General features: G+C 49.7%; 1 protein-coding gene across 6 annotated transcripts; it reads left to right on the top strand.

Annotated features, from left to right (window-relative positions):
- Window positions 1–41: 41 nt before the first annotated feature.
- On the top strand, window positions 42–16,009 carry GAL3ST2 (galactose-3-O-sulfotransferase 2). 6 transcript variants are annotated; one of them, XM_076341840.1, is made up of 6 exons: window positions 42–272; window positions 1,723–2,006; window positions 8,388–8,506; window positions 13,951–14,037; window positions 14,474–14,753; window positions 14,843–16,009. In XM_076341840.1, the coding sequence occupies exons 4-6, from the start codon at window positions 14,018–14,020 to the stop codon at window positions 15,701–15,703; spliced, it is 1,161 nt and encodes a 386-aa protein (XP_076197955.1). In that variant the 5' UTR covers window positions 42–272; window positions 1,723–2,006; window positions 8,388–8,506; window positions 13,951–14,017; the 3' UTR covers window positions 15,704–16,009. The 6 variants fall into 6 exon arrangements, with proteins under 6 accessions (XP_076197955.1, XP_076197954.1, XP_076197956.1 ...); XM_076341839.1 differs by lacking the exon at window positions 42–272 and adding an exon at window positions 423–1,499 and having other exon boundaries at window positions 1,668–2,006; XM_076341841.1 differs by lacking the exons at window positions 42–272; window positions 1,723–2,006 and adding an exon at window positions 423–1,499.
- Window positions 16,010–16,080: the final 71 nt, after the last annotated feature.

Here is a 16,080-nt window from a genome sequence, read left to right as displayed (position 1 = left end):
AGGAGAACCACCTGTGGATGCTATACCACCATCTCCAAGTGAAAATGTTGCTCTTCCTCTCTTGTTTTGATCTAATATGCTTGTCCAAAAGCCCACAATAGCATCAGGTTATGGCCTCTTTAGTGATGCCACCTGCAGGATGTCCTCAGTAAGCATCAGCGTTGGCCCACATACAGCATGCAGGTACAGGTTTGCAGTCCTGGAGCTGGCTTGAGGAAGCTGTGATTTAAAAAGAAATGCTGTATATTTGGGCACTCTGAAGACTTAGCAACGTACGTGAAGGATACCAGAATGCTGAGGATGTGGCTCTTGGTGTGGCAGGTTGGGCCACCAGCATACGAGGTTTAGAAAGGTGGCACTGTGGGTGGGGAGGGAAAGGGGACCATGTCAGGGGGTGCATGGGAAGTGGCATGGCCGTAAAAGACCAAAAGCAGCAGCTTAATCCCCTGTTCCAGGCTGGGAGACGTGGGTGAGCTTTTTGTTGCCCAAATGAGGAGAGCATCGACTTCACCCCCAGCGTGGGGAGCGGGGAGATTACCCCACCTCCAGACTTGCAAGGCAAATCCTGCTCTCGCGGGGCAATTTGCAACCATCAAACCCAGTTTGTGAAGTGCTGGCGTACAGGAGCCTTGGTGGAGTCTCAAATTCCTGTGTAATGCAAGTTGTAATGGTTGTAATGACCAGAAAGTCACTTTGTAGAGGAACCATAATATAACACCCGTTTAGGGGCAGGAGCTCTCTCTCCCAAGGCCTAGATACAGCAAAGTCTCTAAGCCTTTAACCTCCAGCTACAATAATTGCATTTTCACTGGGAAAGAGTTTGAAGTCTAAATGCTTTAAGGGAAATTCCTGATAGGTGAACACGGTTCCTGTTTTGCTGTTGTCCCTAATTTCCTGTTGCCAAATGTGTCTGGCAGAGAATTACAGCCCTAAACCACCGAGCAAGAAGTGGAGGAAAGGCACGGCAGGCACTGACCACGGCACCAAGCGGCGTGGCGGTGTGCAGGGAAGGGGCGCTGAACAAGTGATGTGACGGTGTGCAGGGTGACGAAGGGGCCAATGGTGCCCTCCTCCAGCCCCCTGCTGGCACGGCACCCTGCCCGGATCCTGCTGTGAGCCCCCCACGCCTCCCTGCCACAGCCAGGAGAGAACGGGGTCCCTGCTAAGGGGTCCCCGCTAATTCCTTACTTCCCTGAAAAAGTTGCAAACCCCGTCTCCCGAGGCAGCTCTTTGTACCTGTGTTTATGTCATGCCATACCAGCGCTTTTCATGGCTTATTAATTAACTTCCACCAACTCCTGGGAACACCTAGCCACTCCCTTTTTGTTCTCACCTATCCCAGCCATTTATAGCACCGGTGGGATGCTAGAAATAGCGATGCGTACAGTAAGAGCCGGAGGAGCCCGTAGACAAAAGGAGTATTGGAGTCAATTTGCAAAGGAGATATTTTCTAGCTCGCAGCAGTGAGGCAGCATGAAAGGCCCTGGGTGCACTTCAAGGTAAGGGGAGAGGGAGGTGCACGCTACGGGTGCAGAATTAAAACACGGTTTGTAGAAAGGTCTGGTCCAGGTAATCCCTGTAAATTGTTCATAACCTATAGAGTTAGTTATGGTTTGCTCCAGGGTAGAGATTAATTTCGCCGCGAATGCTTCTTTCCTGTATTCCAGGTCTTTTAATTTGAAAGAACCTTGTTAGGTCGACACAGAGGTCTGTTACTTTCAGCTTAAGCCAAATGAACAAGAAGGTTGTCCCAAGCCTTAAAGCATCTGTAGCAGCACCTCCAAGTGCGACCTGAGAGGTAGTTTTCCGTGTTTTCTTCCTGGCTGGGAGATGGCAACGGCGCAGGTCGGAAAGCAAGCTGAAAGGCGAGCCGAACCTCTGGCACCAGCCCTGCTGACAGCTCCGCAAGTTTTTTGGCTTCTTAGGAGAATGTTGTGTCTTAGCAATCGGCTCCCAAGTGCTTCCTCAAAGGGCTCCCAGGCTGGTTGCACGTCTTGCGTGCTTAGGTAACTATCGTGTGACGTTTGAATCGTGGCTTTCTCTCTCGCACTTTGCTTTGCAAAAGACTGTATTAATGGGGTGAAAAAGTAGATGATGGCTCTGATCGTACCCTGCGACTCTCGGCTACGTCGGGCTTCATGCATCCCAGGTGAAATGCTTCCTCGCTGTCATGCAAGGAAGGAGGAAATCACTGCAGCCATGATCCCATGTGTCGTGCCCACCACACTCGCATTGATACACTGGATGGTTGTGAAATCCCTCTGCTTATGGCTGTAACTGTCTGTATAAAGATCATCTCTGTCTTCTTGTTCATGTTTGCAGTCCTGGCAGGACTGGCCAGAGAAGAGAGGGTGCCCGGAGACCTAGCTTCTGCGTAGTATCAATTGGAGGGGAAATGCCAGCAGCCAGACTGAGGGAAAGTACCCAGGACATCTGTCTGGCAGGGTCAGGCTTTGGGCATGCCATTATTTCCTGCTTCCTTCTGTTCCAGTCTGTCCTTGACGCCAAGTCCTGATTTGCTCTCGGAGAGGGCAAGAGCCATTATCCTGATGATTTACACAGATATGTAAAATCTGTATCCCTCCCAATCAGCAAACTAGATTAGGCTGGGTGGATATAATGACAGTGATGTTAAAAGTGCCCAGAGTTTTCTCTGCACTGTGCCTGTGGTGCCTTAAGGCAAAAGAGATTTCTGTGCATACTAGTACTGATTTATTTTCCCAGGGTGCCTCCTTACCCTGGCAGAGGTGGTTCTGAGGCTGCCTGGCCAGTGGGCAGACTGGTGCCTGCATCCAGCACCCTGCTTGAGTTGGTGAGGCCACAGAATGGTTCAGGCAGCTGTTACCCAAAAGCAGCTTGGAAGATCTGGCAATAGTCAGGAAAATAGAAGAGGAGGAAAATAAAATCAGCCTGGTTGGCAATCAGGAGGATCCCTGATTGCAAAAGATGCGTAAAAAAATAGGCTTACTCAAGCAGGAGGGTGAGAGAAGATGGTGGTTTAGGAAAGTATCAGAAGTCAGCACAAGACCTAACGGAAGAGGAGGGTGATCTTATTTTTAAAGTAGGCTGATTTTACTCATGTTCATTCTCTCATCACTTTTGCATGCCCTCTCACAAGCATGTGTCACCTGTGCTGCATGTCCATATGGTCTGGCCAGGGACACTTGTGGGAGGATAAGGGATGTTTGGACATGTCTTTTATACCTCTTAGGAGTCACTGATTATTATGGAACAATCCTTTTGACTTGGGATCTTGCTTGATCCTTCACAAATCCCAGGCACTGTCTCTGTTTCCTCAGTTTGAGTATTTTTTTAGTAAAGATTTTAGTAAGGCTTTTGATACTGTCCCTCACAGCATCCTTCTGGATAAGTTGTCCAACTGGAAGATGAGCGGGTTCATGGTGTGCTGGGTGAAGAACTGGCTGAAGGGCAGAGCTCAAAGGGTTGTAGTGAATGGGGCTACATCTGGCTGGCAACCGGTCACCGGTGGTGTTCCTCAGGGCTCAGACCTAGGGCCAGTGCTGTTCAATATTTGTATCAGTGATCTGGATGCAGGAGTTGAATGCACCATTAGAAAGTCTGCTGACGATACTAAGCTGGGAGTGCTGTTGACTCTCTGGAGGGACAAGAGGCCTTTGCAGAGGGATCTAGATAGATTGGAGCATCAGGCAATCATCAATGGCGTGAAATTTAACAAATCCAAGTGCCAGATTCTGCGCCTGGGATGGAATAACACCGGGCACAAGTCTAACCTGGGAGAGGAGTGGCTGGAGAGCAGCCCTGCAGAAAGCGATCTGGGGGTGCTGGTTGGCAGCAGGCTCAATAGGAGCCTGCAGTGTGCCCTGGCAGCCAAGAGGGCAAACCGCATCCTGGGGTGCATCAAACACAGCATGACCAGCTGGTCAAGAGAGTCCCGCTGTATTTAGCATTGGTGCGGCCTCACCTGGAGTACTGTGTGCAGTTCTGGGCCCCACCATTTAAGAAGGATGTTAAGGTACTTGAATGCATCCAGAAGAGGGCAACAAAGCTGGTGGCAGGGCTGGAAGGCATGTCCTATGAGGAGCAGCTGAGGAGTCTGGGTTTGTCTAGTTTGGAGAAAAGGAGGCTGAGGGGCAACCTCATTGCTCTCTACAGCTTCCTGAGGAGGGGACGTGGAGAGAGAGGTGCTGATCTCTTCTCACTGGTATCCAGTGATAGGATGCGTGGGAATGGTTCAAAGCTGCGGCAGGGGAGGTTCAGACTGGACATGAGGAAGCATTTCTTTACCGAGAGGGTGGTCAAACACTGCAACAGGCTTCCTAGAGAGGTGGTCGATGCCCCAAGCCTGTCAGTGTTGGAGGCATTTGGACAATGCCCTTAATATGCTTTAACTTTTGGTCAGCCCTGAAGTGGACAGCTCATCAGTTGGACTAGGTGATCACTGTAGGTCCCTTCCAACTGGACTATTCTATTCTAAGATGGGGCTTTTTGTTGGGTTTTTTTTTGCTACAGTCTGTCTATGTTTTGAGATGACAGGCGAGATTGTCATTTTCAGTTTGGTGTACAAAACCACATTGTTACCCTTCTGTTATCAGGGCAGGCCAAGCCATCTGCCAGTGAGTCATCTTCTGGTCTACTCAGTGTTTGCTAGTCACATCCATATTTACCAATACATGTCACTCTCTTAACCCAGGCTCTGTTGTATCCAAATGAAGCAGGTGATTGGGAAAAGCCCAGGGATTTGCCAAAGGTAAACCGTGTCATGCTAACCTGACCACCTTCTACAACAAAATAACATTTTCTGTTGACATGGGGAGAGCAGTGGATGTTGTTTGCCTGGGTGCCAGCAAAGCATTCAACACTGTTTCCCACAGCCTCAGAATCATAGAATCATAGAATAGTTTGGGTTGGAAAGGACCTCTAAAGGTCATCTAGTCCAACCCCCCTGCCGTGGGCAGGGACATCTTCAACTAGATCAGGTTGCTCAGAGCCCCGTCCAGCCTGACCTTGAATGTTTCCAGGGATGGGGCGTCCACCACCTCTCTGGGCAACCTGTGACAGTGTTTCACCACCCTTAGCATAAAAAATGTCTTCCTTATATCTAGTCTAAATCTACCCCCCTTTAGTTTAAAGCCATTCCCCCTTGATCTGTCGCAACAGGCCCTGCTAAAAAGTCTGCCGCCATCTTTTTTATAAGCCCCCTTTAAGTACTGATAGGCTGCAAGAAGGTGTCCCCGAAGCCTTCTCTTCTCTAGGCTGAACAACCCCAACTCTCTCAGCCTTTCTTCATAGGAGAGGTGTTCCATCCCCCTGATCATTTTCGTGGCCCTCCTCTGGACCCGCTCCAACAGGTCCGTGTCTTTCTTATGCTGAGGGCTCCAGAGCTGGACGCAGTACTCCAGGTGGGGTCTCCCCAGAGCAGAGCAGAGCAGAGGGACAGAATCACCTCCCTCGACCTGCTGGCCACGCTTCTTTTGATGCAGCCCAGGGTACAGTTGGCCTTCTGGGCTGCAAGCGCACATTGCTGGCTCGTGTCCAGCTTTTCATCCAGCAGTACCCCCAAGCCCTTCTCGGCAGGGCTGCTCTCAATCCCTTCATCCCCCAGCCTGTATTGATACCGGGGGTTGCCCTGACCCAGGTGCAGGATCTTGCACTTGGCCTTGTTAAACCTCATGAGGTTCACACGGGCCCACTTCTCCAGCTTGTCCAGGTCCCTCTGGATGGCATCCCATCCCTCTGGCGTGTCGACCGCACCACTCAGCTTGGTGTCATCTGCAAACTTGCTGAGGGTGCACTCGATCCCACTGTCCATGTCATTGATGAAGGTATTAAACAGTACCGGTCCCAATACGGACCCCTGCGGGACGCCACTCGTCATCAATCTCCATCTGGACATTGAGCTGTTGACCACTACCCTCTGGATGCGACCATCTAACCAATTCCTCACCCACCGGACAGTCCACCCATCAAATCCATACCTCTCCAGTTTAGAGAGAAGGATGTTGTGGGGGACTGTGTCAAAGGCCTTACAGAGGTCCAGATAGACAACATCTATAGCCTTCCCATGTCCGCTGATGTAGTCATTCCATCATAGAAGGCCACTAGGTTAGTCAGGCAGGACTTGCCCTGAAGCCATGCTGGCTGTCTCAAATCTCCTCCCTGTCCTCCATGTGCCTTAGCATAGCTTCCAGGAGGATCTGTTCCACGATCTTCCCAGGCACAGACGTGAGGCTGACTGGCCTGTAGTTCTCTGGGTCTTCCTTTTTTCCCTTTTTAAAAATGGGGGTTATGTTTCCCCTTTTCCAGTCAGTGGGAACTTCACCACACTGCCATGACTTCTCAAATACGATGGATAGTGGCTTAGCAACTTCATCCGCCAGTTCCTTCAGGACCCGCGGATGGATCTCATCGGGTCCCATGGACTTGTGCACCCTCAGGTGCCTTAGATGGTCTCGTACCTGATGTTCTCCCACAGTGGGCGGCTCTTCATTCTCCCAGTCCCCACCTTTGCCTTCTGCGGCTTGGGCAGTGAGGCTCGAGCACTTGCCGGTGAAGACCGAGGCAAAAAAGTGATTGAGTACCTCCGCCTTCTCCGTGTCCCGGGTAACCAGGTCTCCCATTTCATTCCAGAGAGGGCCCACATTTTCCCTTGTCTTCCTTTTATCCCTGAGGTATCTATAGAATCTTTTCTTGTTGCCCTTGATGTCCCTATAGAATCTTTTCTTGTTGCCCTTGATGTCCCTGGCCAGATTTAATTCTATCAGGGCTTTAGCTTTCCTAACCTGACCCCTGGCTGCTTGGACAATTTCTCTGTATTCCTCCCAGGCTACCTGTCCTTGCTTCCACCCTCTGTAGGCTTCCTTTTTGTGTTTGAGTTTGTCCAGGAGCTCCTTGTTTGTCCATGCAGGCCTCCTGGTATTTTTGCCTGACTTCCTCTTTGTTGGGATGCATCACTCCTGAGCTTGAAGGAGGTGATCCTTGAATATTAACCAGCTTTCTTGGGCCCCTCTTCCCTCCAGGGCTTTGTCCCATGGCACTCTGCCAAGCAGATCCCTGAAGAGGCCAAAGTCTGCTCTCCTGAAGTCCAGGGTAGTGAGCTTGCTGTGTGCCCTCCTCGGTGCCCTAAGGATCTTGAACTCCACCATTTCGTGGTCACTGCAGCCCAGGCTGCCCTTGAGCTTCACATTCCCCACCAGCCCCTCCTTGTTGGTGAGAACAAGGTCCAGCATAGCACCTCTCCTCGTTGGCTTCTCTACCACTTGGAGAAGGAAGTTATTATCGATGCATTCCAGGAACCTCCTGGATTGCTTTATGCCCTGCCACATTGTCCCTCCAACAGATGTCGGGGTGCTTGAAGTCCCCCATGAGGACCAGGGCTTGTGAGCGTGAGGCTGCTCCTATCTGCCTATAGAGGGCCTCATCCGCTCGGTCTTCCTGGTCAGGTGGCCTGTAGCAGACCCCCACTGTAATGTCACCTGTCCCTGCCTTCCCTTTAATCCTGACCCATAAGCTCTCAGTTGGCTCCTCATCCATCCCCAGGCAGAGCTCCATGCTCTCCAGCTGGTCATTGACATAAAGGGCATCACCCCCTCCTCACCTCCCCTGCCTGTCCTTCCTAAAGAGCCTGTATCCCTCCATCCCAACACTCCAATCACAGGAGCCATCCCACCACCTCTCCGTGATGCCAATAAGTTCATAGCCCTGCAGGTGTGTGCATGTCTAACTGCTCTTGTTTATTCCCCATGCTACGTACGTTTGCATAGAGGCATTTCAGTTGGGCCCCCGATGAAGCTGTCTTACTGGCTGGAGTTCCTTTGTGCTGCTAGTTCCTTTGTGCTGCTGGACAAGCTAGCAAGGCACAGACCAGATGGGTGGTCTGCAAGATGGGTAGGAAACTGGCTCACAGGCTGTGCTCAGAGGGTGGTGGTCAATGGTTTTTACTGAGGTCTACTGGTTTGGGAGGTCTCACCGGACTCCATGAGACTAGGAAAGGTGGTTGTCTTACCCAGTAGCTGTCTTCTCCATTAGCTGCTTTTCAGTGATTTCTGCTCTTCCACAGTGCAGTGAAATAGATGTTCCATCCAGAGCCTTTTTCTTGGAAGAAAATCATCCTACAGTCTTTTTTCTTCTGGTTTTAACCAGAACACTGTCTCTGCAAGGTTGCAAGCTGTTGAATTGCATTAAGGATGATGGCTTACACTCAGCACTGTGTTGCAACACCCTTCACGATACAATTCTAAGGTCACAACTCTCTCAACTTGGTTGCATGGATGCTTTTAACAGAAATACCTCCATATGTTATGCGACCTGCAGTGCCAATATCTAGGCCTGCCCTCTGGTCTCTTCCCTTCAACTCCCTCTTTCTCTCTGCTATCAGTGCACTCACCACCTCTCCCTTCATTCCTCAGGACCACTGAGAGAGGAGCTGATCGTCGTCTTCTGGGGTTAAGCAGAGTGAACGATGCTGTCATTAGCAAAGAGAAGACAGAATGTGAAATGCAGTCAGCCTGTGCTGTTTGTGTATCAGGTGATGCAAAAATATGGAAAATCCATGATGTTGTTAGAGAAGAAATTTACAGGATCTGCTTTCTGCCAAGTTAAGCTGATGCAGCTCGTTCTTTCCGGATCAGGCTGTTTATATTCTCTGCCTTTTTCCTATGCCATTCTTTCTCTTTTTTTCCCCCAAACCACTGACCATAATTGTTTAAAATACAGGTTTTACACGTGAATGGTTCTTTTAGGGAAGCGGAACTTTCCATACTGCTTTTTTTCAGCTACATATGGAGGGAGTGCTAGGGAGGGAGTCAGGGCTGACAGACTTAGTGCTGTGGCCAGGGAAGTTCTGGCACAGCTACATTTAGCCATCTTCTTTACCCATGAAGATCCTTAAGCTCAATGTAAGTTTACAGTTTCAGCTAAACAACAGAGCAATTACCCTGAGGGAATAGAAGGGAGGAGTTACCGTAGGGTTATTTTATAGTGTATTTCCTAGATCTTAAACACCAGTATTATCCTCCTCTTCCACATTCTCAGTGACGCTTTCAAATATTCATTCACTGTTGTATATAGGAGGGAGAGACAGGGTGGGTACATATATGCATGTGTGGGTATTTTTATAAAGAATCATTGTGGTAGGAATTTCTTGTCCAAAATTCTATTTTTTCTGGGACAGACTTAAATATTAGAATGCTAATAGAATGCTCAGCACTTTGAAGCAGTGGTCTTCTGGCACAATGAGGAAGCACTTGACTCTCTGTACTGGTTTTGGCTGGGATAGAGTTAATTTTCTTCATACTAGCTGGTATGGCACTGTGTTTTGGATCTGAGACCAGTGTTGATAGCACAGGGATGTTGTAGCTGTTGCTGAGCAGTGCTTGCACAGCGTCAAGGTCTTTTCTGCTTCTCACCCTGCCCCACCAGTGAGTAGGCTGGGGTTGTGCAAGAAGCTGGGAGGGGATGCAGCTGGGACAATTGACCCCAGCTGACCTAAGGCATATCCCACACCATACGATGCTGTGCTCAGCAATAAAAGCTGGGGGGAAGAAGGAGGAAGGGGGGCACTCAGAGTTATGGTGTCTGTCTTCCCAAGTCACTGTTATGCTAACTCTATGTTATATTAACTCTACCACAGCCAAAACCAGCAGAGTGTGATGAAGCCCTGCTTTCCTGGGGACGGCTGAATGCCTGCCTGCAGTGGGAAGCAGTGAATGAATTCCTTTTTCTTTGCTTGTGCATGCAGCTTTTGCTTTACCTGTTAAACTGCCTTTATCTCAACCTGCGAGTTTTTGCACTTTTACCCTTCTGATTCTTCTCCCCATCCTGCTGCGGGGGCGTGAGCGAGTGGCTCCGTGGGGCTGAGCTACCCACGGAGGCTGACCCACAACACTCTCCCCTAAGCAAGCAGGCACATGAAGTGGAGGCAGTATGGAACTATTAATTCAGCATCCTGCCCAGCTAACTAATTCTGCATCAGCTGGCTGACCTTCACTGCTTCCAGTCTCAGAGCAGCCCAGCCCCACATGAAGCCAAGTATTTCTGCATGGCACTGTATTTTTCTGCGTAACCAAAGCTGACGATTTGTGTACAACACCCCAGGGGAGAGCAATGAATCAATTGTAAAAGTGTAAAAAATGGTCTTTTGTGATTCATGGGCTCTACCAGCTTCTGAACAAGAAATTGCACAGCTGACATGTATAATGTAACAGGAGAAAGAAATCTGTTAAACGTGACCCCCTGCCAGCAGCAACTGACACTGTGCCAAGAGTAACCTTAGAAATTCTTCGTAAAACAGCACGTTGGCTCACGTTCCACCAAGAAACTCAAGGAAAGCAACCCTATCCCTTGCTAATCTCTGAATCTTGATAAATACTGGACCTGGAGCTGGCTTGAGGAAGCTGTGATTTAAAAAGAAATGCTGTATATTTGGGCACTCTGAAGACTTAGCAACGTACGTGAAGGATACCAGAATGCTGAGGATGTGGCTCTTGGTGTGGCAGGTTGGGCCACCAGCATACGAGGTTTAGAAAGGTGGCACTGTGGGTGGGGAGGGAAAGGGGACCATGTCAGGGGGTGCATGGGAAGTGGCATGGCCGTAAAAGACCAAAAGCAGCAGCTTAATCCCCTGTTCCAGGCTGGGAGACGTGGGTGAGCTTTTTGTTGCCCAAATGAGGAGAGCATCGACTTCACCCCCAGCGTGGGGAGCGGGGAGATTACCCCACCTCCAGACTTGCAAGGCAAATCCTGCTCTCGCGGGGCAATTTGCAACCATCAAACCCAGTTTGTGAAGTGCTGGCGTACAGGAGCCTTGGTGGAGTCTCAAATTCCTGTGTAATGCAAGTTGTAATGGTTGTAATGACCAGAAAGTCACTTTGTAGAGGAACCATAATATAACACCCGTTTAGGGGCAGGAGCTCTCTCTCCCAAGGCCTAGATACAGCAAAGTCTCTAAGCCTTTAACCTCCAGCTACAATAATTGCATTTTCACTGGGAAAGAGTTTGAAGTCTAAATGCTTTAAGGGAAATTCCTGATAGGTGAACACGGTTCCTGTTTTGCTGTTGTCCCTAATTTCCTGTTGCCAAATGTGTCTGGCAGAGAATTACAGCCCTAAACCACCGAGCAAGAAGTGGAGGAAAGGCACGGCAGGCACTGACCACGGCACCAAGCGGCGTGGCGGTGTGCAGGGAAGGGGCGCTGAACAAGTGATGTGACGGTGTGCAGGGTGACGAAGGGGCCAATGGTGCCCTCCTCCAGCCCCCTGCTGGCACGGCACCCTGCCCGGATCCTGCTGTGAGCCCCCCACACCTCCCTGCCACAGCCAGGAGAGAACGGGGTCCCTGCTAAGGGGTCCCCGCTAATTCCTTACTTCCCTGAAAAAGTTGCAAACCCCGTCTCCCGAGGCAGCTCTTTGTACCTGTGTTTATGTCATGCCATACCAGCGCTTTTCATGGCTTATTAATTAACTTCCACCAACTCCTGGGAACACCTAGCCACTCCCTTTTTGTTCTCACCTATCCCAGCCATTTATAGCACCGGTGGGATGCTAGAAATAGCGATGCGTACAGTAAGAGCCGGAGGAGCCCGTAGACAAAAGGAGTATTGGAGTCAATTTGCAAAGGAGATATTTTCTAGCTCGCAGCAGTGAGGCAGCATGAAAGGCCCTGGGTGCACTTCAAGGTAAGGGGAGAGGGAGGTGCACGCTACGGGTGCAGAATTAAAACACGGTTTGTAGAAAGGTCTGGTCCAGGTAATCCCTGTAAATTGTTCATAACCTATAGAGTTAGTTATGGTTTGCTCCAGGGTAGAGATTAATTTCGCCGCGAATGCTTCTTTCCTGTATTCCAGGTCTTTTAATTTGAAAGAACCTTGTTAGGTCGACACAGAGGTCTGTTACTTTCAGCTTAAGCCAAATGAACAAGAAGGTTGTCCCAAGCCTTAAAGCATCTGTAGCAGCACCTCCAAGTGCGACCTGAGAGGTAGTTTTCCGTGTTTTCTTCCTGGCTGGGAGATGGCAACGGCGCAGGTCGGAAAGCAAGCTGAAAGGCGAGCCGAACCTCTGGCACCAGCCCTGCTGACAGCTCCGCAAGTTTTTTGGCTTCTTAGGAGAATGTTGTGTCTTAGCAATCGGCTCCCAAGTGCTTCCTCAAAGGGCTCCCAGGCTGGTTGCACGTCTTGCGTGCTTAGGTAACTATCGTGTGACGTTTGAATCGTGGCTTTCTCTCTCGCACTTTGCTTTGCAAAAGACTGTATTAATGGGGTGAAAAAGTAGATGATGGCTCTGATCGTACCCTGCGACTCTCGGCTACGTCGGGCTTCATGCATCCCAGGTGAAATGCTTCCTCGCTGTCATGCAAGGAAGGAGGAAATCACTGCAGCCATGATCCCATGTGTCATGCCCGCCACACTCGCATTGATACGCTGGGTGGTTACAAAGTGGTTTCAGGCAGGTTTGCATGGCGAACAAAGTCAAACGCTTATCTGCAGTGCCATGACAGTGCTGCAACATTGCTGCCTGTCTCCACACTTCCACTGTGTTTACATTCGGTTCATGGCTCCCCAATCCCACCTTGCGCAGCTGGCTATGATGGCTATGTTTTTATGTGCAGCTCTTCATGTTCTGTTGGACTTTGCTCCCATCCTCTCTCCAATTTTCCATGGTTGGATCCAGTCTGTCACAGCCTGGCTTGTCATACTGTGGCCACTCAGTGGGAGGCTGTAGACCATGCCAGATAAAGCTGGTGTTTGCATTCTCATAAGGCCAGCTGGAACGAGCAATTCAGTGTCTTTCACGTTGTACAAGCTGGAGGCTACAAAAGCCACCACCTTGTGCAGCAGGACCATGCATGAGGACCCCTTGGCCAGCAGGACAGTAGAAAGGACAACCAGGTCCAGCCCACAGCAATCTATGTGCCCCCATCGACTCTCAGACTGGGCAGGCTTGGAGCCTTCCTTGCTCGCTTGGGAGAGTGGGAACCATGAGTGTGACCATCGCATGCTGTAAATGGGACTATATCTTCCCAAAACAACTTAAAACCAAAGCCAGATCCGCTGCATTTTGGAAATGGCGGCTGAAAACATGTTCAGACTGAGTTAAAAAAGCTTTTAAGATCAGAGAAGTCAGATCAAGCTTGGTGATGAAAAGTTCTTTTCTGTTGGGCATCAAACCTCCAAAAGATCCTGTACGCGTCCCAGCTAGAATGCACTGCTGATGATACATGGTGGTTGTCTGATTAGTGCTGGAAAAGACTCACCCCTCATCATTATTCAGGCAAAGCACAGGTAGATGAGGTGCTTGGTCCAAAGGTCCAAGGAAGATCTGATGAAAGGGAGACCTGGGTGAGGCTGAGCACGAGGGCTGGGCTGGGAGGAGGAGCTGTCGCAGTGGAGAAGCACTCCTCTTGTTTGAAAGCGGAGCATAATTAGTCTGTTACAGGTGCTGTTGGGTTTCTGTATTGAAAAATCTCAGTTATATCGAAAAAAGATCAGTTTAGTGTTTCTTTGAGATCCCCATCTTCTGGAGTGATGTGATTACAGGAGGTGCTCAGCTTTCTTACCAAGGAAATCCTTATACCATTACAAAGGGCTCATTTTCTAGCTCTTGGTGGTTGCTGAGAAAAGCTTGAAGTGAATAGGCTCTAAAGCCCCAGAAAACTGAAAGAAAAGCAAAATAAAAGGCAGCAGAGCAGAGCGGGAGGCTGTTGGAAGAGCTTAGCAGGCTCTGCCTGAAGTAGGCTGTGTCTTGCCAAAGGCCAAAATTAGGAGAGTCATAGTGAAAGTGCAATTTCTCACTGTCGTGCCTCTAATGCCAGAGCTGCTGACATAGCTGGGGGAGCCAAAGATGGCTGGCACCACGGAGGCATAAAATTGTGCTCCCGGTGATAAAAATTCCCAAGGGCTATATGCAAAGTTTGGTGGTTCATGTTTGGGGAAGGACTATCAGATAAAAGTCCACTGAAACTCTACTTTCTTTCTAGGCATATCAAATGTCTCATCATTTTCAGTCTTTGCCTGGGAGTCATCTTCCTGTCAGGATTGTGCCATATGAAGAATAAAAATGACATGTAAGTGAATCAGAAGTCAGGTTGCATGACTTCGTCTGCCCAGGGCAGCAAGGATCTGACCTGTGACACTTGATTTAACTCTTACGGGGTTTAGGCTAATATTGGAAGGACAGCAGCCCAAAATTAGGTCCTAGATCCACATTTGGGCAGGCAAGGGATCAAATTAACTAAAAAGTGCAGCTCTTTGGGGCAAAATCAGCCTTATGGAAAAAGAAAAGGGGATCGAGCTGAAGCCTTTGGGTAAGTGAGAACCTGGAAAAGCAGAAAACCATCCAACATCTATGCCTGAGGGACGGAGCTTGTTTGGGTTGGTGCCTTGCACCAGTTGCAGGTGTGGTACCAGAAGGAGAACCTGCTGGGGTTTGGCTTTGCCAGGTCTCAGAGATGGGGAATGACACTGGAGAGGCTGTTTTCCCCATCAGTTGCCTTCCTGCAGAATCTCAAAGAGCCATGAGGAGCTGCTGATACCTTCCACGCCTTGCCGTGCCAAGACTAATGTCATGTTCCTCAAGACCCACAAGACGGCCAGCAGCACTGTCCTGAATATCATGTTCAGGTTTGCAGAGAGATGCAACCTCACCGTCGCCCTCCCAGCTGGCCAGCTTGTCCACCTGGGCTACCCGAAGACCTTCCTGGCCAGCTTTGTGGAAGAATTTCAAGCCATAGGGCAAAACTACAACATCATGTGCAACCACCTGCGGTTTAACCCCTCAGAGGTAAGAGCCATGACACCTGCGGAGAGACCTGGTTGAACAAGCAGTGCCTCCAGACTAAAACAGCCTCTCTTCTTCCTCCCTGCAAATAGGTGCGAAAGGTGATGGCAGCAAACGCTTTCTACTTCTCCATCCTGAGGAACCCCATTCCTCTGCTGGAGTCTTCCTACGTCTACTACAAGGACAGTGTCCCTGCCTTCAGGATCTCCAAGGACGTGAACGAGTACCTGGCATCACCCATGAAGTATTACCATCCAGAGGATTACAAGCAAAACATCTATGCCAGGAATATCATGTGGTTTGACTTTGGCTACAATAACAACGCAGAGGACAACAAAAAGTACATCCAGGCGGTTTTGAAGGAGATTGAACAGAACTTTCACCTGATCTTGATAGCAGACTACTTTGATGAGTCCATGATCCTCCTGAAGCACACTTTGTGCTGGGATCTGGATGACGTGATTTACTTTAAGCTCAATTCCAGAAGCCAGGACACTGTCCAGACCTTGACTCTAAAAAGCAAGGAGCGGATAAAAGCATGGTGCTCACTAGACTGGAAGCTCTACCTGCACTTCAACCAGAGCTTCTGGAGGAGAATTGAGGAGACCATAGGATTTGAGAAGCTGGAGAAGGAGGTGAATCACCTGCGAACAAGACAGAAGGAGCTTATGGAGACCTGTCTCTCGGACCAGGAGGCAGTGGGGAAGGATCACATCAAGAACAAAGCTCTCCTGCCTTTCCAGTCAGGGGCTACAGATATCCTTGGGTACAACCTCAAACAAGACTTAGACAACAGGACTCTCAGAATCTGCCAGAAAATGGTTATGCCAGAGCTCCAGTACACATCCTATCTTTACGCTGTTCAACACCCACACAAGAAGAGGAAACAGTTAGGCTTGCCCTTGCTGTGGACCAGTTTCCAGGAGAAGATGCAGCTCCCAACTCCCAACTAGGGCACGCAACAACCGACTGCAGTTTCCCACCGCTTTGCATCACCCCATGTCTGGCACATGACTGGCGCACAGGACTCTTGTGTACAAGGGGGAGGTGGGGGGGGGGGGCTTTGTTCAGGGCCACTGAGCTTCTGGTGGGTCCCTTTTTGGGGACCTTGAGCCAAAGGCTCTGCATTGGCCAGATCCTGCATGATCCCTCTTCCCTGCTCCCAGGCAGGGGGACAGCCCGCTGCTGCTGAGCACTGGGCAGGCTTTCAGCTGGCTTAGACGTTCCTGCCTCTTAATCATTAATCACAGGCTTAATTATTTTGTTTGCATTCGACTTTATTTAATAGCCGTCATTATGTCCAGGCTGGTCACAGCTCACTAGAGCAAGT

This window comes from Aptenodytes patagonicus, chromosome 6 (genome assembly GCF_965638725.1).
Source record: "Aptenodytes patagonicus chromosome 6, bAptPat1.pri.cur, whole genome shotgun sequence".
Taxonomy (NCBI): Eukaryota; Metazoa; Chordata; class Aves; order Sphenisciformes; family Spheniscidae; genus Aptenodytes; species Aptenodytes patagonicus.
Note: the sequence above shows the minus strand (reverse complement) of the source record. Positions and strands in the feature narration are given on the sequence as shown.

What these genes read in the sequence shown, in the direction of transcription:
- GAL3ST2 (XM_076341837.1), top strand. Translation starts at nt 11,985, where the DNA reads ATGGCAACGGCGCAGGTCGGAAAGCAAGCTGAAAGGCGAGCCGAACCT. An exon ending in ATGAAGAATAAAAATGACAT is followed by an intron (nt 14,038 to 14,473) that starts GTAAGTGAATCA and finishes GCCTTCCTGCAG; the next exon opens with AATCTCAAAGAGCCATGAGG. An exon ending in TGCGGTTTAACCCCTCAGAG is followed by an intron (nt 14,754 to 14,842) that starts GTAAGAGCCATG and finishes CCCTGCAAATAG; the next exon opens with GTGCGAAAGGTGATGGCAGC.